General features: G+C 34.5%; 3 protein-coding genes across 11 annotated transcripts in view; 2 read left to right on the top strand and 1 right to left on the bottom strand.

Annotated features, from left to right (window-relative positions):
* The window catches only part of jak1 (Janus kinase 1), a 35,335-nt gene extending 30,701 nt beyond the window's left edge, over positions 1-4,634 (bottom strand). Inside the window, exon 1 of the mRNA XM_051896290.1 lies at positions 4,381-4,634. The gene's annotated coding sequence lies outside the window, so the exon portion shown is untranslated. The remainder of the gene's footprint in view (positions 1-4,380) is intronic.
* Positions 929-20,289, top strand: ak4 (adenylate kinase 4). 5 transcript variants are annotated; one of them, XM_051896315.1, is made up of 8 exons: positions 932-1,079; positions 11,142-11,274; positions 11,362-11,420; positions 11,517-11,675; positions 12,775-12,894; positions 14,970-15,142; positions 18,651-18,769; positions 18,933-20,289. In XM_051896315.1, exons 4-8 carry the CDS (start codon positions 11,534-11,536, stop codon positions 19,057-19,059), a joined length of 681 nt encoding a protein of 226 aa, XP_051752275.1. In that variant the 5' UTR covers positions 932-1,079; positions 11,142-11,274; positions 11,362-11,420; positions 11,517-11,533; the 3' UTR covers positions 19,060-20,289. The 5 variants fall into 5 exon arrangements, with proteins under 5 accessions (XP_051752278.1, XP_051752277.1, XP_051752275.1 ...); XM_051896314.1 differs by having other exon boundaries at positions 11,142-11,278; XM_051896316.1 differs by lacking the exon at positions 932-1,079 and adding an exon at positions 10,794-10,811 and having other exon boundaries at positions 11,142-11,278.
* Positions 20,290-21,125: 836 nt separating this feature from the next.
* Positions 21,126-27,898, top strand: part of dnajc6 (DnaJ (Hsp40) homolog, subfamily C, member 6) — a 38,553-nt gene continuing 31,780 nt past the window's right edge. The window contains exons 1-2 of one of the 5 annotated variants that reach the window (XM_051896300.1): positions 21,126-21,451; positions 27,736-27,868. In XM_051896300.1, coding sequence (XP_051752260.1) covers positions 27,856-27,868 — 13 coding nt within the window. In that variant the 5' untranslated portion in view covers positions 21,126-21,451; positions 27,736-27,855. Of the gene's footprint in view, positions 21,452-27,445; positions 27,869-27,898 lie in introns of those variants that run through there. The other 4 variants (XM_051896301.1, XM_051896296.1, XM_051896298.1 and 1 more) reach the window with 4 other exon arrangements.

The raw sequence follows: 27,898 nt of genomic DNA, 5'->3' as shown, positions 1-27,898 counted from the left end.
GACAAACGCGAAAGCGCAGAGGCTTAGAGAATCCGAATTAGAGGTCTAAAACGAGAATTTTTAAAGGGATAATTTTCATTTTTGGGTGAACTAACCCTTTAATATATGGGAAATATAAATTTATCAACAATCATTTGGTCTCAAATCAGGTAGCCCCTACTGAGTGATGGTTTAATATTTTAAGCTAAATTTGCAACTCTGTTATAGATTCTGGATTTTTTTAACATCTCTATTTAATTTTGTTTATTTAATGTTTATTAGACAATCATAAAACCTCAAAAATCAGAGTTTAAAACTATTTCAATATGTTCCAAATTTTGGTAGTAGGGCTGCAAAGAAGCAAACTTAAATTTAAGATGAATAGAAAAAAGAGCTCCTCCTTCAGGCATTTATTTGTACCCGATTGATCAGAAATATTCCTATGGCCGTTTCCCAAGGTTTTTCAGTTCAATAAACATCCGTCAATCAGTATGGGTGACTGATGCTCTTCTCTCTGCAGTCACGTCCTTATGCAGAAGCTTGTTTCAGCTGATATCTCGACTTGCATCACAAAACCACTACAGACACCCCCGACCAGTCTGTTAAATGGCCAAACATTGCAAGCAACTCAGATGTTTAGTGACTAATTTTCCATTTAGTTCCTTTCCTTTATAGTGTTTTAACTTGCATTTTATGAGAAGTTCTCCTTTTTAGGAATCCAGTGAATCATGTCCTTTTTCTTTGTCATGTTCAAGACAGTCCTAAGTCATCTTTGGAACTTTTAGAAGGGACAAGTTTAAGTTTGCATTCTTCTGCAAGCAGTTAAAATGATTCTCCATCTGCTTCAGTATGATTCACGATGCCATTCTTCTTTTTAATTGACACGGTCTCACTTCCTGAGGTGTTGACGTGCTGCTTGCTGATAAAGTCATGGTTAACACTGTTCCTCCACGCTTTAGACCCTGTGACTATTCTGCTGGTAGACCGCTCGAGTACGTCAAACGCGTGTAGGTGCGGGAACCTGCTGTAACTCTTTTATCCTGTTTGCAGGCTCTTAATTACCACAATGAAAACCTTTTTCAAATGAACATAAAATAAAGGTAAGTTTAGTTTCCATGGACAGCTTCCTTTGTCATGGAGATTCTTCTATCTCAATAGTATTTAAATACAAAGGTTATTTTATCTATAATATATGGATTAAATATAATTTAGCCTTTAATTATTTTATTCTACCTGATACTGTAATATCCTATCAATTTTGTAATCAAATTTACATTGCTTTATGGCTATTTTTCTCTATAATTAACCTTGCCAATTGAGCAGAAACACGAGCATTTCTCTATAACAGAGTTATAAACAGTTCCCGAATGTCATCCAATAAATGGGTAAGATTAAAGAAAACGCATCCACAATTTCCAAAACTGTAGACAGTTAAATTTTTGATATCATTCTTACCAGTAAACAACAAGAACATTATTTGATCATTAACTTATGATGAAACATCAAGGCCTATATTACTTGATAATATATATAATTTCTCTTCACACAACGGTTTTCAATTTTCCAGTGTTGTATTTTTAAATAAAACCTCATTAGCATTTTATCCTGGCGCTTACTAAATGAGCAATATATCTTGCTGTTATGTTTTGACATATACGTAGGCTTATGACTGGACTGTCTTTATCGCCAAAAACTGCCTCTGGCAACTTAAATACCTATGTGACATATTTAAAAACATTTAGGAGTTGTTCGTGTCATGAAGGCCTCATAACTCCACGTTAGCATGAACTGTCAGAACACCATGCAGTACAACATGTTCTATTCTAAAGGGAAACTCCAGTTGCAATGTTCAGTGATGGCCACACAAGATCGCCATTTCTAACTCCCCTCAGTTCATGACTAAATCCACCAGACAATCTGTTTGTTTTTCTTTTCTTTTGGCAATCTGTATAGAGACCAGTTATATCCTAAAAAGGCTCTTAAGACTATTTAACCAAAGGACTGAGAGCTTCAAATAGACCAGAGTGGTCAATACTCTACTTAAAATGAATACATCAATTTTTATCAATTTATTTGTATGAAACTGACATAAAATCTTAAGCTATGGGGAAGAAATTATGAAACTGTAATAGGGCAGTGCGATTAATCGAAATCATAATAAAAGAGAATGCACGTTTTCTAAACCGCAGAAAGCACGATTTTTCCGCCAGCCCCCTCAATGTGCAATCTGAATGCAGTGGCCTAAATCTAGCATGAGAACAGAACAGGGCGGGTTTACCATTATGACATGGAAGAAAGCACAGAAACAAGGATGTTGAAAATTTTTTTTAAAAAAATTAAAAAAAAATATTGACATCCATTGTTTGGGAATATTTTGGATACACGAGAGATGTGCTACGTCCGAAATCGCATACTGTCTGAGTAGGTACTACTACTACTAATTTACTTCAAGACCTTTAAAAAGGTACTCTATATAGTATGAATATAGGTAGTATGAATGAAATTCGGATGTAATACATCCGACATGTTGTTATTGTCACATGACCAACCGAATATCTAAATATCTTCCATTCAGAATTTCTCTTCCGTGGCCTCATGATACAGTAAAGTGTCCATCGAATATGCACTTCAGAATCCCGGCAGAAATAGTAGGTCAACCGGAGACTTTTCAGCTACTGTTTTTCGAATACTATGTATTTGTACATACTACTCTTTTGGCATACTGTTTTTCGCATACTATATAGTAGAGAAGTATTCGATTTCGGACGCAGCTATGATGTATCACAGAGCCAGGTAATTTGCAAGACCTGTCAACAGAGTAGGAGCCATTCACACATTTTTTGCACGAGATGCAGGTCTAGAGAATCGTTTTTTTGTTTGTTTTTTTGTAATAACCGAAGCCGTCACGTATCATTTATAAAATAATATGGTTCCTGCAAATATTCTCAAAGTCTGTTTTGACAAAAAATGCTACAGACGTGTTTAAGGAAATATTGTTTCAAAATCGTGATTAAAATCAAAATCGCAATATTGATTAAAAAAGGTAGTATTTTATGTCCATATCGCACAGCCCTAACTGTAAATCATAATTTTAAGTGGCTAGTACAGTTTAAATGGGGTTCCTCGCCAACACAGGCTCTATGGGAATTAAATGTCTCAATTCTGACAAATTATAAAAATTTAGCCGAATCAAAGAAACAAGAATGAAAATAAACATACTGTAACTGTTTTTTCTGTGTGTGAGAGAGGGGTTAGTACTGTTATTTAAAAGGGATTCCCCACTAAAACATGTATAGGAACTGAATATCTCCCACAGAGTCACTTTTGTCCATAATGTATCAGATTACCAGCATGAATTTGTACAGATGACATAATCAAACAGTACTGTAGTAGTATAGCATATTGTTGTGGTCCCTCTTTTACTTGGAAATGGTTAGTTGATGTATTTTTTAGAATCAAAGGGAAATTTTAAGTTTCTCTTAGAAATCATCAAAAATGCCAAGTCAAGACAACCACAATTCAACAGCTTTGGGTTATCTGATGAATTTCTTTAGTAGCCATCCTTCATTTCCACTATCGTTTTTAATTAATTAGACAGAATTTTGTAATTTTTGTAATTTGTGCTAATGGCCAATCAGACTTGATAGAGTACATGAATTTAAGAGTAGAGATAGACCAATAATCGGTTTTAAGAACTATATGGGTTAGTTATTACTGTTTTTAAGAAAATCTTCTGCATATCAGTTATGGGACATTTATATATAAAAAATAATCAGCCTCCGTCGATCTCTACAAAGCACATCAAATATACTTCAACCCCACACACTCTTGTTCAGCAAACATACAGCTTGTGATAACTGTGTACAAGTGTTCAGATTTATATCGACAAAACTGCAGTCACAGGAGCAACAAGTTTAACCATTTAACTACTGTAGTGTCAGAGCATGACAAAACCATCAAAAATAACGTCAATGCTTAACAAGTTAGCAACAATAGTACATTAAACAAAACTAAGGATTTTTCCTACAACTTCCAAATTGCGAAGGTCTGACTAGGACCTAGTGTGCTTTAAAAAAAAAAAAAAAAGTAACTCTCCATTATTTTACAGCCGTTCGTCATCCAGCAGTCTCTAAATTATCGGACACAAAGAGATTAAAATTGACGGCATTATTATCTGCAATTTAAGTCCAATAATTGCAGAATTTGTTCTATAGACTCAAATGAGTTACTCCTTGAACACTCTTATCGACATATTTAGCAGTACCATACACAAACTAATAAGAGAGTATCACAACTTGATGTTTACTAACATGAAACAGAAAAAGAAAAGACACACATAAACAATCCCCCAGAGATCAGACACACAATCAGGATGTGAAGAGTTACGGCCCTCGTCCTTACCTCGTCAGGCAAAGCTACTTCCGTTTAATTTCGATCATTACAGACGTTTGAACACTTCCTCTTGATATTTTGTCGATGTAAAGCACTCGTTATTTAACTCCAAAATGTTCTCCGATAACATAAGGTTAATCCCACGAGATAAATTTTCAAAACAAACTTCACTTTACAGTAGAACAAGCCGTGGTTAAGTCTTCATGATCAACTAACCTTTCCTGTCAAGCGTCGACCACATTCCCGAAAATAGGGTAAAGACTAGCTCTGTCACACGTTGCTTATTGGCTCTTCCTGCTGTCAATCAAAAGCTGTACCAATGACGTTAAACCCTAGGCGGAGATTAAACTAGTGGATTTCTGTTATGGCTACAGCCTCCGTATATAGTTAAGACTATGATACATGCGATTAAACTCACAGTTAGAGTGTTAATCCTTTGTGTACTGAGGTGATGTAAGAATAATTCACACCATACATTTACACAAAACATCAGATTTATACATAGCTGATAGTTTTTAAACAAATGATTCAAATGTTTTGAAAATTATTACAGTTGTATAGCCTAATCATAAAGCTTCAGTTTAGTTAGGCTAAACAGTGCAGTAGCATTAAAAATATTTGGATTTAATGATGTCCATTGATAATTTAAAGAATCATCATAATTGATTCATATTGCTAACTATTATTATGTTTCTCAGTTAAAAGTAATGGTTAGACATTGCTGACGTTATATAACGTATTACTGCACAACACTGAAAGATGTTTCACAGATTCATCAATAATAAATATATTCATAAAGACCCTAGTTTAGACTACAGACATACGACTGGGCTACATTTAATGGTTACATGTATTGTTAATTACATTTTACATATGTAACCAGTATAACAATCTTCATCTTCTTGTATTACTTTTGTAGATATATATGTGTAGCTACATTAAGTCCTGATATTTCATCAAGCATGTTCCACTGCTTCCGCTTTATACAGTCTCTGTGTTTTTAAAATAGAGATCAGCAACACACTAAGCCCTCTCTGATTACACTGAAGGTCTTTAAGACCAAGAGGTTTAAGCTGTCATGGAAGGGAGGGACTTCCCGTCCTCACCATCAGATGAGTTGCCAGAAACTGTGGGCTGCAGTTTCACAAGAGGGCTGCAGAGCACACTGGTAGAATGTGGCAGATCAATAAGTTCAACAGAGGACCGTTCGGGTAGACGATATCAGACTGTGCGTATCTGAGCTTTAAATGTTTTAAAAATAAAGTGACAAGTACATATGCACTAATTAAATAGCCTAAATGTTTTATTTGTCTCAACATTCACATATATGTTGACAGAAAACAGTGAATTATTTGCAGCATTAGACAACTATCTCAGATAATATGTGTTGAGATGCGTTGTTGTTGATAATACTACTACTTAAACACTGAGAGGGGGGAAGGTCCAGTTGGAAACTCCTGTCGTTGGATGAGTCATACGCTATAATTGGTGATGAGTCTACGTGCAATACTGCCATAAGCACTCAACTAAAATCTATAATGCATTGCATTTTTCCTAGATCTGAAGAAAAACTCAACAGAGGTCAGGAACAAACAAATATTTAGATAATAGATAATATGTAAACATCAGATAATATGTAAACATCAAATTGAAAACGACCCAGAAATTATTCTTTTTTCAAAATGTAGTTGTATTATTGTATTTTTATTTCTCACAGAAACACAGAAACCGATTACTCACCTTTACATTATCATTCTAAAATTAGCAGATGACTCAGTTTAGAAGAGCGTTAAGAAGAGTGTGTAACATGGGACAAGTGTCTGCTGAGGCTAAATTACTAACAGCATGCTGAAATTTCTGTGATTATGAAACAAAAGGGCAGAATACACTATAATCATACTATATATTTTAAATCTTTATGGTGTGCATCCAAATGCTATATGAACATAATAAAGTTTTCATTAACTTCTTATAAATATATATGTAAATAAATGTATATAAATAATTTATACTATATATGCTTTATATATATATATATATAAAGCATATATAGTATAAATTATTTATAATAAATCTAATAAATAATAAATCTAATATAAAAGCAGCTGAAGACACTTTTATTTAGACAGGCTTTTAGCTGATTGGGCTTTTATGTTTTACTATTTTGGTGGTTTTAATTTCATTTTTATTTATCATAGTTTTATCTGTTTCATTGTTCTTTTATTAATATTGTTGCACTCTGTGAAGCACTTTGTGATTTTATATCTGTGAAAGGTGCTATATAAATAAAAGTTTACTTAAGATTTATTTATTTTATTTTCAGCAAGGATGCATTAAATTTAACAAAAGTGACAGTAAAGACATTTATGTTACAAAAGCTTTCTATTTCAGACAACAATTTTACGAAAAGAGAAAAAGCAGGTTTTATTTTTCTAAACTTCTATTTGATTGATTTTCAAACTGTTTCATGTAAGCAAACATCTCTTTATGTACTACAGTTTGCCCTAAAACAAGTGTAAATATATGTATAAGGATGGGAATTCACATTTCTGACAATATTTACATAAGACATAAGGATGTAATACAACAAATTTTACAACTTAAATACATTTTGTGGTAACACTTTACAATAAGGTCTCATTTGTTAACATAAGTTAATGTATTAACTAACATGAACCAACAATGAGCAATACATTTGTTACAGTATTTATTAATCTTTGTTAATGTTAGTTAATAAAAATCCAGCTGTTATTTTTGTTCATGTTAGTTTACACTGCATGAACTAATGTTAACAAATACAACTTTTGATTTTAATAATGAATTAGTAAATGTTAAAATAAACATGAACTAAGATGAATAATGCTGTAGAATTATTGTCAATTCTTAGTTCATGTTAACTAGTAGTTAACTAATGTTAACTAATGAAACCTTATTGTAAAGTGTTACCCATTTTGTTTTATCTTAATATATAAATAAAGTATGTGCAAAGTTTCATTGCAAGTGTTTACTGGAAGAGGAAATTTAGATTAAATAATTTGTTTAGAAGTGTGCATAAAGATACAAAATATAAACAAAATATAAATCTATTTCATGTTTCAGAGGATACATTAAAGAAACTGTAGAACATTATCTGAAATGCAAACATTGAAAAGCAAAGTGTTCTCTTCATTTTCTTTATGGTCCTGATGTCTACAGGAAAAACAATGAAATATGAATAAAATAATATATATACATATATATATATATATATATATATATATATATAAGATTAATAAAAGATTTTTGTCTTATTTCTCAAAACATCTATAATATTAAAATGAATGTCAAAACATTTTTGCTAGATAGCAGGAGGATATAATTTAACATTATACTGATCACATAAGCTACCATAGTGTGCATAATTTCATGTATAAAAAGCAATCCATTTTTACAGTTTTTTATTAAAACAGAATTGCATTTATCTTTATTAAATTGTATTGTTTTGTTCATTTTCTTGTCTTTTACCTCTTGCTCACCTCTTAGAAAAAACTTTTTATGAGGCTAGATGTCAAGATGGCAGCCATCCTTCAGTTATCACAGTACTGTACCTTTAAGATGGACAGCATCAGCACTGTGATAACTGAACCAGGGCAGCCTGTCACATCAAGCAGATCCAGGGCGGTAGTGCTTCACGCATCTTCTCTTCCATGTTCATTCAGGGGTAACAACTTTGACTTTAAATATCAGAGATAAAGTGAATTCCACAGGTTTAATCTATTCAAAATATAACAAGTAAAATATAATATAGGCTAATTAAACCTGACATTTCCAACTGTATATATTATAGAAATAAGTAGATGAAGCATTTTATTATTTAACATAACTTATACTGTGTAGCTAGCAAAAATTGAATATCATGCCACATTTTCATTGGATACACTGCATTAAATGACAACTCCCTATCTGTCAGCAAGAGATTCAATACCTTCGTTTTGAGCTTTAATTATTCATAAACACCGCCCCTGTGACGTCAGACTTGTTATGGTAACTCTGTCTCCACCTTCTATGCTTTGCTCTCGTTATTTGGCAAGCAAGTGGTTCCTCCCACAGACTCCGCCCACAGCTTCCCCGCCCTCCGTGCGAATCTCTTCTTGTAAACAACTCCATCAGCGCGTCGTGTTTGCCATCTCAGGACAGTGGAAACGCCTGCCAAATAATGACAAAACATCTGCCTAACATTCCTATAGCGGCTGTTTCGGGGGAAAAAAGGAAAGAAAAACATTTCAATGGGTTAAAACGGGAATATTCTTGCTGTTATAGCGTGTTGCGACTTCTCATGGAAAAATGTTTATGTTTGATGAAACTACAGTTTTAAATAAAAGTAATTTATGTGAGGAACATCCGAGCTATATCATTTATAAACTATAAATTAATACAATGTGTCTGAGAAAGAAGCCCGTTAGAACGTCATGAAGTCAGTAGAGTCTGCAATAAATTATACATAAGTTATTACACGAAAAGGCATTACATGATCATGTCATATAATATCATAAAAAGTACCGTAAATGTTCTGCATATAAAGCAGCTGTTCTACTTGCTATGTCGACTCGTTTTATAGTCTTATACCTCATGAGTCTTCTAATTGTACTGTATTGATGCGCGCTAACGCCCAACAGCGCGCGCACACACCCCTCTCATAGCAAAAACAAACACCACGTACTTCTAAGGTAAAAACATTAATGTAATATCACCATCACAGTTAGACAGATGCATTATTCTACCGATAGCAAAAGTACTTACTTGCATTTTCAACGCTTAACTCCCGTGTTTACGTGAATATTTTTAATGACGCAGCAAGCGCCTTACAGCGAACAACGTGATTGTCGCCATTTTTTGTTGTTATTGAAATCTTCAAGCCATGTGACAATAAAATAACACGCTTCCGGGTCCTGACGCTCAAAGTTCACCACTTTTTTTAATGCAGAATGACTGTTGTCCTATGGAAGGTTTGAAAAGTCGACTGATTTTGACAGTGCATACCCGAAGTGAACTGCGTTTAATATCTCTTATGTTCTGACGCCACCGTAAGGCACCTCGGAAATAAATGTTTGGCATGGTGATTAGCTTATATGGCGGATTCTATTTCAGTGGTTTTCGATATTTTTGACTCCACGTACCTGTGGCATTTATGATGTAACGATGACAAAGCTGCTTGTTTTTAAACTTTTTTTATTGACAGAAACTAAATAAAAATAATTAACTATGATTATTTTTTATACGATTAAGATAGAATTTTATGTTATTCGATAAAAAATAGTTTAAAATTAATTAAGACATTAAAATATTAAATATGTCGGTTTACATATTGTACATAAAGCCTTCTGTGTGGGTTTTTTTTTTTTTTTTTTAGGATTTAGGAAAAATAGATTATTTTTGTTTCGTATTATCTTCATCTTATGAATTTGATGAGGCCCTATGGGTTCTGGCCCTTTGATTCTCACTGCTCTGGCTGGATATCAATGTGGTAGACGTGTGTGACATAATTTTAATAACTTTAAAGTAAGCAGTGCTGTGGCATCTGAGGAATGTTTGCACCAACATCACAGTCAATAAGTGTGTCTGTCCTAAATCAGACAGGGGGCAACAACGACCATACTCCTATGCGGTGCAGCTTATGTATATTTTTCAGTGCGACACTATACTAGAGGCGTTTTAAAATAGGGCGTTTATGTTTCTCCTCCATTCATTTGCAGAGAGGAGATGCTCACGTCTAGTGTAACAAGTGTGTCTGTCCTAAATCAGACAGGGGGCAATATTACACCAGTTATACACATATGTTGATCACAGTCAGTTGCATGTGGAGAAAATAACATAAGTTGTGTCCCAAATGATGCTACATTTTGCGCTTATACTATGCACTATGTACTCTACCGTCTAGTGTATGGATTTTATAAGCCCCTTTTTTATAGCTCCTCCCCCTCCCCTACTTAAAGGTATAGTTCACCCAAAAATAAATTTTTTTGTCATTATGTACTCACCCTCAAGTTGTTCCAAACCTGTATGAGTTTCTTTTTTCTGTTGATCACAAAAGAAGATATTTTAAAGAATGTTGGTAACCAGACAGTTGACGGCACCTTTTGACTTCCATAATAGGAAAAATGGTTGCCGTCAACTGAATGGTTACCAACATTCTGTAAAATATATTGTTTTGTGTTCAACAGAAATAAGAAACTCATACAGGTTTGGAACAACATGAGGGTGAGTAAATGATAAAATTTTCATTTTGGGATGAACTATCCCTTTAAGGAAAGCTGTGACATTGTTTGGTGCATGAAATGCCCAATGTTCCACACTTCGCTCAGTTAAATAAATGCATAATCCTCTGACTTCAATACCTACAAATAACCGTACGAGGAAGCTAAAAGTCGGATTATTTTCAACGAACCTGTTTTCAACTAGTGGTAAGTAAACAAACGCTTGCAAACGGAAATCGCGTTTGCCCTGGGTAACCATAGCAACAGTACGTCGATTTATGCTGTCACTCATTATCACTTGTAGATTTACATATCATACAAATATCACAAGAACGTTTTGTTTATAATTCCCTGTATGACCCGCACGTTGCATTTAAGAGATTTTTTTATGTATTGCGGTCAAGTGCAACCGTTATAACTAAATACTTAAACGACCATACTCCTATGCGGTGCAGCTTGTGTATATTTTTCAGTGCGACGCTATACTAGAGGCGTTTTAAAATAGGGCGTTTATGTTTCTCCTCCATTCATTTGCAGAGAGGAGACGCTCACGTCTACATAAAGAGCAGTAGGCGGTGCGTCAACGAAGGGCTGCACGATTTTAATGAAGTGACAACGGGCTCTGTTTCCACCGTGGAAATAACAGTTTAATAGTACAGTACTCTGTTGGGTGGGTAAGTTTGTTTGTTGTTTTTGACCTAAAACTTTTTAAGTCGCTCCTTGTTGTGTGATTTTGTGGTTTTATTCGATGTTACAGGTCCCCACCCCTCATTCTGCACTGAAGATTTGCTTTAACACGACTGTAATCTCTGAATTGTATGCAAACGCGCACTACATTGCAAACTATATCAAATAAGTGCGTGATTTGCATGGTTTCAGTAGTAATGCTGGACTCGTTTTTATTGTAAACAGGGCAGTTCGGTGAGGATATGTCCAAGTTATTCCGGGCTGTTATAATGGGTCCCCCAGGCTCGGGGAAAGGCACTATCTCGGAGAGGATCGCGCACAGTTTCGGCCTCAAACATTTATCCAGTGGAGACTTTGTTCGAGAAAACATCTCTGCGAAAACTGGTGCGTGCTTTGGAAAAATTTACAAACTTTCGGTTGTTTTCATGGAAGCTCATCTCTAGAGACCTGTCGATACCAACAAATGCTAGATGCACAGTGAGGAGGGATGTCTTGGTCATATAAAGGGGTGTAACCAACTTTTGCTGTTTATATAGGCTATTCAGATTGTGTGTTTTTAAGATGATCGGTTCTTTAACTTCAACATTTGGTCCTGCCTATTTGAAATATGTGGTTAGTACACCCTCGTCATTATGTTTAGAGTTCATGTGAGGTAAATGCGTTTAAAAGTTGCCATGCTGGCAAGATGCCACTCAACATTTCTGTTTTATTTCGCTGTTGCCATGCAAAACTCCTTTATTAAGACTTCAGCTGGCATTCATGCAAGTAGATAAAGACAGAGGAATTTTCATACTAATCAACACACTATATACACATTCAGTTTCCTCATTATAAATTAGCTAGAATGGACTTTTTATGCTTAGTAAAGTTGTCATGACTCATCTTCAAAGCCTAGGTTAAGAATATAACCTTTTTCAGGTAATTGTAATGTAAGTAACTTTTTGCTTTAACACATTTTTCCCCCCATTTTACTAAATACACATTTGTGGATTAGTCTTTGAAGACTTTGAAGGCTGAGAGTTGATTTAGCCACCAGAAAAATATACTATTACTTTTAGTTGTGGCTGTGTGGCATAGTTTAATTGTGAAAAGTTGTAATTTGTGTTATGACATTAGGATTTTTTTTATCATACTTTGTTTTCATATTCTAAATTCTATATGAAATAAGTGGGAATCAGACACTCATGTGACTGCTCGATCTATTATATGATTAACAATCTAGTTTGTGGTTAAAATCATATGATTAATAATTGATTTGTCTCAGTTAAAGGTTATGTGTACATTTTAAGTTTGAACGTAAGCAGAATTTTGTTGTTAAGTATGTCTTTTAAAATTTTTAGCTGCTTTCATTGGAGAAATTTTTTTTAGCTGCTTTCATTGGAGAAAAATTATTTAAAGAAATATATAAAGCCATATAGGTTTGATGATTATTATGAAAAAATATGTTTTCCATTCATTCCCCCTTTTTTTTTTTTTTTTGCAGAAGCTGGTGTTCTAGCTAAGACGTATATAAAAAAAGGATTGCTGGTGCCAGACCATGTCATGACACGCCTTCTGCTGCCTAGATTGGAGGAGATGACCAAATACAGCTGGTTGTTGGATGGTATGGTGGTAAATCCCATTAAAAAGTCACCATAAAATCAAAATGGACATTTCTTATTTTTTTCATGGAATATTGCAGCGTTCATTATAAATGATTTATCCTTTCACATCATTATTTTTTTTAAATCCACATTCCCTCATAATAATAATAATAATAATTAAATAAAAATGACTTCCTCTCCCTCTTGCAATGACATCTCTTCTCTGATGGACAAAATCAAGTCCCACCCTACATTTTTTCTTGTTCGAGAAGCCGTTTCACTTGTATATATATATATAACAATAGGGAAGAAAAGACTATCGCAACTTCCATTTCATGGCAACTTTAATGTTTAATCCTTTTGCTATGTTATTATTTTTATTTATTTATTTAGGACTAAGCATAATCTCTATAGAGGAAGCAAAACTTTCATTTCTTCATTGAACAGAAACTAAAAACAATCTGTAGTGTTAGTAAATTTAGGAAGTACACTACCAGTCAAAAGTTTGGAAACATTACTATTTTTAATGTTTTTAAACAAAGTCTCTTATGCTCATTAAGGCTGCATTTATTTCATAATAAATACAGAAAAAACAATAATATTGTGAAATATTATTACAATTTAAAATTATGGTTTTCTATTTTAATATACTTTAAAATATAATTTATTTCTGTGATGCAAAGCTGAATTGTCAGCATCATTACTACAGTCTTCAGTGTCACATGATCCTTCAGAAATCATTGTAATATGCTGATTTATTATCAATGTTGGAAACAGTTGTGCTGCTTAATATTATTTTATAACCTGTGATACTTTTTCAGGATTCTTTGGTAAATAAAAAGTTTAAAAAAATATCAGCATTTATTTAAAATAGAAATCTTTTGTAACAATATACAATACCGTTCAAAAGTTTGGGGTCAGTAATTTTTTTTCTTTCTTTTTTTTGAAAGAAATTAATACTTTTATTCAGCACGGATGTGTTAAATTGATAAAAAGTGATAGTAAAGATTTATATTGTTAGAAAAGATTTATATTTTGAATAAATGCTGTTCTTTTTAACCTTTTATTCATCAATGAATCCTGAAAAAAGTATCACAGGTTCCAAAAAAATATTAAGCAACACTGTTTCAACATTGATAATAACTGAGTATCAAATCAGCATATTAGAATGATTTCTGAAGGATCATGTGACACTGAAGACTGGAGTAATGATGCTGAAAATTCAGCTTTGCAGCACAGAAATAAATTATATTTTAAAGTATATTAAAATAGAAAACCATAATTTTAAATTGTAACAATATTTCACAATATTGTTGTTTTTCTGTATTTATTATGAAATAAATGCAGCCCTAATGAGCATAAGAGACTTCGTTCAAAAACATTAAAAATAGTAATATTTCCTTTTGACTGGTAGTGTAAGCTAGGAGCATTGGAAATATGTTACCTCATATTCCCTATTTTTGTTTTTATCAATTGATTACTGATTTTTGAGATCAGATAATCAAGATGTAACAGCATCTATCTTAGAAATTCAAAGTCAATAGCTCCCAGTATATGATGTTAGGATATTAGACATTGATTGAAAAGGTGTGCACTGTGACCTACAAAAATTCTTGCTACATGGATTAAACTAGTGTTCCTTTATTGCAGGACTGTACAGATTAAAGCGCAAAGGCTAATCCCAACTAAAGATTAAAATTAAAATAGACCAACAAAAAAGTATCTACACTCAGTCATAAGTAATGAAAGCAGGTCCCCCACTGGCAATGCTGTAATAAAAAAAAACACATAATACACAGGGTATTATGTTTTTTTTTGTTTGTTTGTTTTTATCATTATAGCATTGCCAGTGGGGGGCCCAATAAGGATGTAGTATTGCAACTCTTGACATTTATGCATAGTTATGAAACTACACATTGCAACAAAAGTGTGACATTTCAAAATAGCATTTATTTATAACCTTCAAATAGCATCATAAAATGTTATAACGAAATGAAGAAAATGTAATCACTCATACGTGAATAATTCAGGTGTGCGCATTAACTTTTTGGCCTGTATTAAGTGTTAGAAGTCATTTTTGTGAACTTACTTCCAGGTTTCCCTCGAACACTAGCTCAGGCTGAAGCCCTAAACAGTGCATGTGATCTGGATGTAGCCATCAATCTCAACATCCCTCTGGAAACACTGAAGGAAAGACTGCGACATCGCTGGATACATCCACCCAGTGGGAGAGTGTATAATATGTGCTTCAATCCTCCCCGTGTCCAGGTGAAAATCCTAAGTTTTTATTGTTTCTGCACTGAAACCTTAATTCAGAAGTCTTATAATTTAAACTCATACTACTCAGTCTGACTCCTCCTGGGCTCTAAAAGCAGGTTGAGTAACAACATCAATGTATAGCATGTTATCCTCCTGTTAAATTGAGTAAATATAGTATTGTGTCATAAAATATGCACTGCATTTTTAAGCAAAACAGGAATTTCTAGGGAGCAAGCATTTTTGTGCACTTTCTACCTGATTTGGCCCATTCAAACAGTTTTATTGGTATGAATTAATGTGTTTAGGTTTATTTACTGTATATTTACTCATTTTATTCAATTCAATATTTTGAATTGAATAAAATGAGTTAATTTAGATGTTACCATTTTTTAAGTGTGGCTGTGTACTTAAGTTACTACTGAACTAGGGAGTGGATTGAGACACAAGATGTGTCCTATTTCACATGGGAGTTGTGTTCACACTGAAGCTGAAACTTAATTTTCTTCAAATGGAAAACACCATATGCTTCTGTGTAGTAGAAAATTAAAGGGTTCGTTCACCCAAAAATGAAAATTATGTCATTTATTACTCACCCTCGTGTCGTTCCACACCCATAAGACCGTCGTTCATCTTCGGAACACAAAGTAAGATATTTTTGATCAAATCCAATGGCTCAGTGAGGCCTGCATCGCCAGCAATAACACTCCCTTTTTCAATGCCCAGAAAGCTACTGAAGACATATTTAAAACAGTTCATGTGACTACAGTGGTTCAACTTTAATATTATAAAGTGACGAGAATACTTTTTGTGCACCAAAAATAACAAAATAGCGACTTTATTCCACAATATCTAGTGATGGGCGATTTCAAAACACTGCTTCATGAAGCTTTGAAGCTTTACAAATCTTTTGTTTCGAATCAGTGGTTCAGAGCGCCAAAATCACATGATTTCGAGGCATCGTTACGTCATAAGTGTTTTGAAACTTAAATAGTTCACGTGACTTTGAAAGTTTGATACACGCTCTGAACCACTGATTCGAAATAAAAGATTTGTAAAGCTTCAAAGCTTCACGAAGCAGTGTTTTGAAATCGACCATCACTAGATATTGTGGAATAAAGTCACTATTTTGTTATTTTCGGTGCACAAAAAGTATTCTCGTTGCTTTATAATATTAAAATTGAACCACTGTAGTCACATGAACTGTTTTAAATATGTTTTTAGTAGCTTTCTGGGCATTAAAAAAGGGAGTGTTATTGCTGGCGATGCAGGCCTTACTGAGTCATTTTTTCTGAGTCATTACTGAGTCGGATTTGATCAAAAATATCTTAATTTGTGTTCCGAAGATGAATGAAGGTCTTACGGGTGTGGAACGACATGAGGGTGAGTAATAAATTACATAATTTTCATTTTTGGGTGAACTAGCCCTTTAAATTTTCCATTTTAAATAACACTACCCTTATGAACCTCATCCACCTTCTTGCAGAGTTTTGTTCCAGCATTAAAGACCCCTGAACCAGCTAATAAAGGTCTTTGAAATTACTTCAAAATTACAACCAGGTGTTTTACAGCAGGGTTGGATCTAAACTCTGGCCCTCTAGGAGTAGGACTTGGTACACCTCTGGTTTAAAGGGTTTTGTTTAGCAAAAATCTTGTGGAAGAACCTTTAAAGGGTTAGTTCACCCAAAAATGAAAATTCTGTCATTTATTACTCACCCTCGTGTCCTTCCACATCCGTAAGACCTTCATTCATCTTTGGAACACAAATTGAGATCTTTTTGATGAAGTCTGAGCGGTTTCTGTCCCTCCATAGAGATCCAACTCAACTACCACTCCAAGGTCCAGAAAGGTAGGAAAAAGACATCATTAAAGTACTCCATGTGATTCCAGTGGCTTAAACTCAGTTTTATGAAGCGACGTGAGTGCTTTGTTTGTGCAAAAAAAAACCAACATAATTTATCACTTTATTTACAAAATAATATTATCCAAAGCGTGTTCACACAACAATGGCAGCTCTCGCTTGAACACAACACATATGCGCCGTGACTCGTGAAGCTCTCGTGAACGCGCGTTGCAGATCAATATTTTTGTGAGTAAAGTGGTAAACGATGTTTTTTTGCGCAAACAAAACACTCGCTTCATAAAACTGAAATTAAACCACTGGAGACACATGGTGTACTTTAATGATGTCATTCCTACCTTTCTGGACCTTGGAGTGGTAGTTGCGTTGGATCTATATGGAGGGACAGAAACCTCTCAAACTTTATCAAAAATATCTTAATTTGTGTTCCGAAGATGAACGAAAAACTTACGGATGTGGAACGACACGAGGGTGAGTAATAAATAATTTATGCATGTCATGCTCTTATACAATGTAAGGTGGTTCTTAGAGCCCACTGGTCTAAATGCAGACTTGCTCGGATTAATCCAACCATTGATCCTGAATGTGACAGGTATCACTTGGAACCAGCCACACTAACTCATATGTTTTGAGGGTCGGTATTTGATTCTTTTTCAGCTATTACCTCCGTAGACACTCTAGCATCGCCTTTTGTTGGACTTTTTGGTGTGTTGGCCGTCGGTCTTTTGCTGCCCACTCATTTTACAAATTTTGTTGTTTTTATAAGATTGCTTGCGAGACAACTTAATTTTACTGAAAGTTCACAATCTCACAGACGTTGGAGATGCCCTATACTTTAGGAAATTAGATATTATTTTCCGTAGACTACAATATTTTTATTAAAATTTGGCAGCCCTTTCTTGCACATTTTAAAACTCTCCAGCTTGATCTAGACTGTGACACGGGACCACAAAACCGTTAGGACAGGACAATATTTGGCCGAGATACAACTATTTGAAAATCTGGAATGAGGGTTCAAAAAAATCTAAATATTGAGAAAATCTCCTTTATAGTTGTCCAAATGAAGTCCTTAGCAATGCATATTACTTACAAAAATAAAATTTTGATATATTTATGGTAGGAAATTTACAAAATATCTTCATGGAACATAATCTTTACTCACTATCCTAATAATTTTTGGCATAAAAGAAAAATCGTTAATTTTGAACCATACAATGTATTTTTGGCTATTGCTACAAATATACCCATGCGACTTATGATTGATTTTGTAGTCTAGGGTCACATATATGCATGTGTATAAATAGGGATGTATGTATGTTTTTTTTTTTTACATTTCACTATTGTTATTATAATTTTTTATATATATATATATTTTTTTTTTTTCCTTTGGCTCTTTCTTAAGCCTTTTTTGTTCATAATGATTGTAAAAAAAATGTTTAAATCATAAACAAAAAAAATAGTTATCTTTATTTTACTCTTTTGTGTACTTTTTTGAGTAAAATAAAGTTGAGTAAAATGAAGATAACAATTTTTTTTATGTTTTTTCTAACTGTGTTACACAAACTTTGGTCACACCTGTCTTTAATGTACTTACATAAAAAAAAATAAAAAAAAATATTAGGTAATTGTTAGCCTTGCTAATTTCTGTTGTATTTGCAGGGGATAGATGACATCACAGGAGAGCCATTGATTCAACAGGAGGATGACAGACCAGAAGCCCTGGTGGCCAGACTGAGACACTACAAAGATGTTGCCAAACCTGTCATAGATTTCTATAAGTAAGCTCATAACACATTTATAGGAATTACCATTTCATTTTGGAATGAAATCCAAAACTGACTCAGTGTGCTTATGATTATACTTCTATGACTCAGAATCAAATGAACAAATGACTTGTGTACCTATTTACTAACAGCAATGTAATTCTGTGTACCTTTGAAGGGCTAAAGGCATCCTGTACACATACTCAGACACAGAGACTGATCAGATCTGGCCGAATATCAGCACACTTCTCAGCACAAAGATCCCCACCATCCAATCAGATGCACGGTGTGCTTCAACTCACTGAGGAAATCCTTTGATGATCTTATATCCAACGTGGCCTCATCTCAGAGGAATTACTGATTGACCACATAGATTTCCAAAGATTCCATGTTATTTTTATGATTGTCTGTTAGTAGTACAATAATATTCTTCATAGTGATATCTTTGATTATTTCAATTGTTGAAAAGATTCCATACAATTCTAGAACTTGCTCTCCAATTTTGTTGGTTCCTAGATTTGATTCAGAGTGCACAGATTTAATTAGGTGTAATTAAATCACATATGAATAATAAGTGAAGGGTAGACGCATGTGACTTTGTCTAAGTGAATGTGAAACTGTTCAAGCATTTCAATGAGATTCTAGCCAGATTCAATTATTTCTGAGGAGGCTTTACTTTATATTGACTGTCGTGTTTGCATTTCTCACATATTTCATTGTAGTGTTATCATGCTACTACACACCATAAGGAATGCTATAATTATGTTTATGTATTTTACAGGCTCTATAATCCAAATATGCCACATATGCCTTGGAAAAGTACAGTTTCTTAAACTGTTGAAAATGCTATTGTGGACACCAGGCCTTGTTGTTTAAAATATGTTGATAGAATGTTTAACTGTGTTAAAAAATCAAACCAATGTATTGGTAACACTATAGCAAATGGCTGTATATAAGTATATTGTGATGAAATAGGATTATTTCATATCATATGTTTGTTAAACACTGCCTCTTTTATGGTGAATACTGTTCGGCATTGCATTTTTAAGAGCCATATCTGAGAGAACTTTTGATAAGAAAGAATCTAGTGAGGTTACATGATTATATATTGTAACTTTTTGTAAATTAATAACTGTGACTGTGTTCAGCCATAACAACAGTGATATCTTTTTTATCCAGAAGATTAAAGCACAGATTTACCAGAAACCACAGATTAAATTACAATTAGATTAAAATTTGTCGTCAAAACAGAGAGAAGATAAAGTATCTCAGAGTGTTAGGCACACATGTCCATGTGATACTTATCAAACTATTTTTATTTGTCTCTGTTTACTTTTCTTTTATTCTTTCTTGCTTCCCATTCTCTCTCGTTTTCTGTTTCAGTCCTATATACCAGCCAATAAGGGTTGGAGAAAACACTCATAATAATTCTACGCCCTCTTGTTGTGCAATACCATATACAAGAATATACATGCCTGAGCTTTCCTTTTTTCTTTTTCTTTTTTCCAAAGAAAATAAACGTATTTTCTCAGAAATTTGAAGTGTATTCTTTTGTATTGAATCTTTATTATTCATTCTTATCGAAATTGGTATTTGGCCACCCACAATACACATAAAACATAATACACATAATATTCAATAAACTAATTGACAGTGGAACAAAGAATGTCCTAAAAGTATTTTAATTTGTTCTATCTGCCATATAGGTTATTGCCTTCCTGATGTCAGTTTTTGACAATTCATTAAAGAGGGTGTGAAAGATCATGAACATTAATTTATTTCACCCACTGTAGTTCTTTATGACAAGGACATTTTTTGGAGGAAGCTACTGTATATATAATATATTGTATAAGGATTATTATTATTATTATTATTATTATTAGCGTTATGGATGTAAAAACGTCCTAAGTAAAAGCGACGTCACGTCTGACCAGCTGTTGGGAAGGTTGTCCTCATTCTGGGGGCTGCGCGTTGACGTTTATATACAAATCCTACTACGGCGAAAGGCGGGCTTATGAATATTAATTAGGTAAAATGACAGGACGCTCCAGAGGACGTTTATGGAGCAACGTCACCATAATCTAATAAATATTCATGATCTAAGCCTTAGCCATAGTAACACGGCTGTAGTCTGTGCGCGGTATGAAGGAAGTCCCGAAACGTACAAAAAGGTGTCATTGCTGAACGGAGTCTCAGTATGACACGCATCTAAAATGATCATAATCTCACCTCGCATAAAAAATAGATAAGTCAGACGGCTTAATAGTACTAAAATAAAACTACAGAAAAAAAAAAAAAAGGAAGAAAAAGAAATCAGTGATAGATTTGACTCCATTTTAAAAATCCATTCCGTGATTTCCTAAATATGAACGGTTTCGTGCATATTTTGTACAGTTATTGAACATTTAAAAAAATAAAAATAATATATCCATAAAAATAATATATCCAATACAATCTACTAATCTAGGTCAAGTTGAGATCCTTGTGAATTTACCTTGTGGGTTTTGATTCGATGATGCTGAAGTAGCTCATCTTTGCTGCAACTACAGTATCTGTTCGTGCGCTTATTCGAAACGCAGCACGATTCGCTGGGACATGCGCCAATCTGACCTTTGACAGCTAGCGAATGACAAACGAAAGGTCAGCGTTTCTGACAGCAGCGGGGGCATCGGAGAATGAGAGACAGTGCATCGAAAGGTAGGAAGAAAATGCTGTTTAGATACAACTGAATGTATTTATTATTAGTAGCGGCAGTCATACAGCATTGAATGAGACACTTCGATCTTACGTAGTGAAATGTTATTAATAGCCTATATATAAACCGTTGTGGCTGTCGTGATGTCATAATGGACCGAGAGGATGGATTTTTATCCTTATCTGCATTGATAAACAAGTATTACGTTATATATAGTGCCATAGGTGTTTTGATGTGCTCTTCGTCATGTTAACATCTTTGCAGTATAATATCGCGGTTGGGCATTTTTATATACCGCCAGGCCTGCTTTAAGAAAGAATAAGCTACATGAGTCACGACAAGCAAAGCAGATCAGCTGATCGGACGCGTTTCTCGACTGATGCATAGGAGGTGGTGATGGTTTAGTAATCCTCATTGCTTACCATTGCTTACTATTATTATTTATTCTGATAAACCGAGATTTCGTCAAAAGATGCACTACGGCAATGCTGAAAAATCCAATCTTAAAATGTTAGGTGGTAGATGGTTTTTAGCTGGTCTAATATTGTCATATTAGCAGGTGCTAGCTGGTGATTTAGCTGTTTGACAAGATATGGTCCAAAAACAGCTTGACCATCTTAAGCTGCTGTGATTGTTTATGATTGTTTATCTATTATGATTTATTTTGATTGTTTTTTATTTTGCTTTTATAAGAAGGCCAGCTAATGTTCATCTATATATATATATATATATATCAGTATCACTACTTATGACATGTAAATAATAATATAATATTGTACAGTATATCATGGGAAACGTTCATAACAATTGAGATAAAAAAAAAAGATAGTCTGTTAATTTACCTGGTGTTTCCTTTGTTTGTTTTTAATCCACATTCCACACAATATTTTGTAAGTTCGATCCACTGATAAGCAATGATAAGCTCCTCATTCCCTCTGGAAAATGGAAGTGTGGCACAAAATTATTTGTCCTCATCTTATAGATTTTTCTCTGTAGAGCTGTATGTGTTTCATGGGGAAAAAAATCACAGAAATCTCAATTTGATCAATGGCAAAGAAAAAGTTATGTGCTTTAGTTTTAGTGCTCTTAATGTGTCATCTATGATAAGCACGAGGTCAGTTTTATGATGGTATAAAAGGTTAAGGGAAATCCCTTGCATCATCATGCAAGGAGCTGCTGAAAGGTGCGCTCCCTGTTGCCATGGAGGCAATGTTGCACAAAATCCTCAATGTTGTCCTCACAGAATGTTTCTCATGAAAGATGAAGTCACATCATTTAGCTGAATTTATGTAATGTCTATTTTGTGAATTTAATGTGAATTTATCTATAATAAGCCTATTATATATAACCAACTGCAAAAGACCTAGTCATCCTAGGTGTATATGACTTTCTTCTTTCAGACGAATACAATCAGAGTTACATTAATAATCACTCTGATGCTGAAACCACCTGTTTGAAGCTCAAAAAAGTGCATCCATCCATCAAAAAACGTACTCCACATGGCTCCGGGGGGTTAATTAAGGCAAAGCTATGCGTGTGTAAGAAAAATATCCATATTTCACACGTTATGAAGTAAAATAACTAGCTTCCGCCAGACTGCCTTCCATATTAAAGGAACACTCCACTTTTTTTGAAAATAGGCTCATTTTTCAACTCCCCTAGAGTTAAACAGTTGAGGTTTAGTACACGATGTAACTACAGAAGAGTCAAGTTTTAAATAGGAAAAATATTTAAACTCTTTGGTCATTTTTTAACGAGATGCTAACGGTCTAATCAGATTCAATGAACTATGCTAAGCTATGCTAAAAGTGGTACCGCCAGACCCGGAGATCGGCTGAATGGATTCGAAAACGGTAAAACTCAACTGTTTACCTCTAGGGGAGTTGGAAAATGAGCCTATTTTCAAAAAAAGTGGAGTGTTCCTTTAACCTTACGAAGAAAGTGTAATGCCTCTCGCAGTTAAAAATTTTTACACTACGTCCTACGCCTTCCGTATTCAACTTATGAAACAAGCGTAAGTGACGCAATGTCAGTTATGCTTTTTTCGTAAGTTGAGTACAGAAGGCAGTCTGGCAGAAGCTAGTTATTTTACTTTATAACGTGTTAAATATGGATATTTTTCTTACACAAACGCATAGCTTTGCCTTTATTAACCCCCCGGAGCCATGTGGAGTACGTTTATGATGGATGGATGCACTTTTTTGAGCTTCAAACAGGTGGTTTCAGTATCAGGGTGATATATAACTCTGATTGTATTCGTCTGAAAGAAGACCGTCATATACACCTAGGATGGCTTGAGGGTGAGTAAATCATGGGGTAATTTTCATTTTAAAGTGAACTAAACCTTTAACTCTATACAGTATCTAAAAGGGTTAATACAACGCAAGTAACTTCTTTTAAGCAAGCCGCTACAATGCAAGCTTTTATTATGTTAAAAATTAATCCAAACCCAGCATTGAAACCAAGTCCACTTCATTCAGCCATAGAGAATGTGAGGCATGTTAGCTTTGTTAATAGTTTTATCAAATTCGTTGCAGTTTGTGAATATGATGACTGTCTCTCATACATATTAAAATAAGAAGAGAAATCTTAAATAGGAAAAAAAAATCTGTTTGTTGTGTATTGCCTCCAGCTCAGTCTTGCTTTTTACAGAAGTTTTGAACTGAACTACTAGACCTGGTTATAAAGTATAGTGAGATTTTTTGATGAAGATTCTTGTAATATTGTCAGTGACTGATTATCAGACATTTACAAGTTACAGGTCTTGAAAATGATCACATGATGTGTTAAAAAACAACCTGTGAGTGTAACATTAACTCCTAGACAAGCCCTATAAGCCTTTCAGTTGAACATAACTGTTTTACTAGTTAATAATTTAAATTGAAAGTTACAAGTTACAATGATTGCTTTTGTTGGTGGTGTTTTCTTCCAAGAAATTTAATGTGCATATGCTTGTTCTCAGCTGCTGATTTTCATTGTATATACTGAAATAATGACATTGCCATGCTCTTTCCCTTTAAATGGTACTATGGGATTCAAGCAATAATATCATATGTTTCTGTATTTCTAAAAAATTGTATTTCAGGTGTCCAGTGGTGTCCTCCAGTTGACCCAGGGTCACTTTTATTGATCGCTTTTATAACGGTAAAGGTAAACAAATGAATTGGAGTTGGCGTTAAATTGGTAATTAATGGCAGACAGCAACTAGGGCCTTTCTCTCAGTGACACTTCCTACATGCTGTGTTCTCAGTCTCACTCTTCTCAAAGGGTTGCCCAGGCTCCAGCTCTCTTATGAGAAAGCATGTAGCCCCAGTGGCTGCCAAGCAAGGGGGCTGCATGAAGGGAAGCATCAAGTAGCTCAATTAGAGATAAATCATCCTTCCTGAGAGGAAGTCTTGGATGGCCTGACTTCCACTGCCAAAGCACTGCAACGCTATATCAGGGTTACCCATAGACAATAAAGCCATAAAAACGTATTTTTGTGCACAGAAAACAATGCAAAGCCCACTCAATAACAGCAACATTTATTTGCAGTCCACAGATACAGCCGAGGCAAATTTAGGTTTGAACTAAACAGCCATACAAGTTGGTCTTTAATGGGAAAGAGAGATTTAACCTTTTACATACTAAATATACATGTATTATCACGTCTCACAGCCTTCAGTTTTTAGAAATGAATTGTTCTGAAATGTTTATTTGTACATGCAAAGCAAGAACAAGCTTATTTGAACAAGAACAAGCTGGTGTGTGCTGACACTTCTCAGGCAAAAATATTTCTTTGCTGATTTTGAGGGGAATTCAGCAGATTTCTGTGGATTGGACAGTGTTAAATGGAGCTAAAAGCATAAAAGCATGACCAAATTAGCCGAATTAGTTAACAAACTAACAGTAACAATGTATACAATAGTTAACAATAGTTAAAGGGTTAGTTCACCCAAAAATGAAAATTATATCATTAATTACTCACCCTCATGTCGCTCCACACCCGTAAGACCTTCATTCATCTTCGGAACACAAATTAAGATATTTTTGATAAAATCAGATGGCTCAGTAAGGCCTGCATTGCCAGCAATAACACTCCCTTTTTCAATGCCCAGAAAGCTACTAAAAACATATTTAAAACAGTTCATGTGACTACAGTGGTTCAACCTTAATATTATAAAGCGAAGAAAATACTTTTTGTGCACCAAAAATAACAAAATAGTGACTTTATTCCACAATATCTAGTGATGGGCGATTTCAAAACACTGCTTCATGAAGCTTCGAAGCTTTATGAATAATTTGTTTCGAATCAGTGGTTCGGAGTGCGTATCAAACTGCCAAAGTCACGTGAACTATTGAAATTTCAAAACACTTATGACGTAACGAAGCCTCGTTTACTGAAATCATGGGATTTTGGCGCCCTGAACCACTGATTCGAAACAAATGATTCGTAAAGCTTCGAAGCTTCATGAAGCAGTGTTTTGAAATCGCCCATCACTAGATATTGATGAATAGAGTCGATATTTTGTTATTTTTGGCGCACAAAAAGTATTCTCGTCGCTTTATAACATTAAAGTTGAACCACTGTAGTCACATGAACTGTTTTAAATATGTTTTTAGTAGCTTTCTGGGCATTTAAAAAGGGAGTGTTATTGCTGGCGATGCAGGCCTCACTGAGCCATCTGATTTTATCAAAAATATCCTAATTTGTGTTGCGAAGATGAACGTAGGTCTTACGGGTGTGGAACGACATGAGGGTTAGTAATTAATGACAAAATTTTCATTTTTGGGTGAACTAAACCTTTAATAAACAAACAAGCAAGGAGGGATTTATTGACATTTCTGCGGGTTCAGATTCTGTGTGAGCCTGTTTAGAAATACATACAATATTAAAGGATTAGTTCACTATCAAATGAAAATTAGCCCAAGCTTTACTCACCCTCAAGCCATCTATATGACTTTCTTCTTTCTGATGAACACAATCGGAGAACTATTAATAAATATCCTGACGCAGCCAAGCTTTATGGGGGGGGGGGGGGGGGGGGGTAATAAAGGCCTTCTGAAGCAAAGCAATGTGTTTGTGTAAAAGAAATATCCATATTTAACAGGTTAAGGAGAAAAATATCTAGCTTCCTACGCCTTCCCTATTCAACTTACGAAAAAAGCTTAACTGACGCAACGCCAGTTCTGTTTTTTCGTAAGTTCAATACGGAAGGCAGTCTGGCGGACGCTAGATATTTTACTTCATAAACTTCTTAAATATGGATATTTTTTTTACACAAATGCATCACTTTGCTTCAGAAGGCCTTTATTAACCCCCCGGAGCCCTGTGGAGTATGTTTATGATGGATGGATGTGGATGGATGCACTTTCTTCAGCTCATACTCGTTGATCCCACTCACTGCCATTATAAAGCTCGGATGCGTCAGGATATTTATTAATATATCTCAGATTGTGTTCATCAGAAAGAAGAAAGTCATATACACCTACGATGGCTTGAGGGTGAGTAAAGCTTGGGGTAATTTTATTTGAAAGTGAACTAATCCTTAAAATTAAATTTTGTGTAATTTTTTTATTACACTGTGTAATTTTGTAATGTGTAATTTTCATTACACTTTTTTATTTTATTGTTTTTATGACAGCACATTTTCCCTCCTAAATAGTCTATAATGTGTCTGGACTTTTTTAAATGTATTTATTTATTTTATTCTCAATGATGAGTCACATTACTGCAATACAGTAATAGTGAACAAATTTATAATAATGTTATAAAAATGTAATACAATAATTAAAAAATAATATCAGCAAAAAAAAAAAAAGGAAATAATGTAGAAATGCACAATATCATTTCTTTTTTCTTTTCATGTCATTTGAACTATCTGAATGAATTTATGATCTGTTAATGTTTGATAATATGATCAATTAATTATAGATTTATTATAAATTTATCTCATTGGAATAATGAGGTATAAAACAGGCACTGGATGTGGATTGAGGGTGCAGAGTGGGCTGCTAACTGGCTGCATTGATTGGCTGCTGGCTCTGTGTGTGTGCAGCGTAGTAAATGCGGCGCTTGATGACACACCGCCCTCTTCTCTCCTGCAGCTAGCGGCCGTATGTAGCGGGGCAGCCTGCTGGAAAGCACATTATTCCCACCCTCCGAGCTCCAATACAGAACATGTGCATTCCCCTAGTCTCTTGAAATCGTCGTTGTCGTACGTCTATGTGATTCCCAGTTGTGCTCATGAGCCTGCTAGGTGGCTACAAGAAAAAGAGCAGTTACGATGGCTACGAATCTTTGCAGCTGGTCGATAGCAGCGGAGACTTCTGCACCGGGGGACGAAGCGGCGGCGGCAGCGGTTTGACGGCAGTGACCCTCGGCAGCGTTAAGACAGGCCCCGCGCGACAGGACGACTACAGCACCATGGACAGCTCAGGTATGAAAACCGCGTCGACCGGATGGCGCT

This window comes from Ctenopharyngodon idella, chromosome 6 (assembly GCF_019924925.1).
Source record: "Ctenopharyngodon idella isolate HZGC_01 chromosome 6, HZGC01, whole genome shotgun sequence".
Lineage (NCBI taxonomy): Eukaryota > Metazoa > Chordata > Actinopteri > Cypriniformes > Xenocyprididae > Ctenopharyngodon > Ctenopharyngodon idella.
This window is presented reverse-complemented; position numbering and strand designations above follow the sequence as displayed.

Coding starts and splice junctions, on each gene's coding strand:
- ak4 (XM_051896318.1), top strand. CDS start 11,534: ATGTCCAAGTTATTCCGGGCTGTTATAATGGGTCCCCCAGGCTCGGGG. Junction 12,895..14,969: donor ATACAGCTGGTTGTTGGATG/GTATGGTGGTAA, acceptor ACTTACTTCCAG/GTTTCCCTCGAACACTAGCT. Junction 15,143..18,650: donor TCAATCCTCCCCGTGTCCAG/GTGAAAATCCTA, acceptor TTGTATTTGCAG/GGGATAGATGACATCACAGG.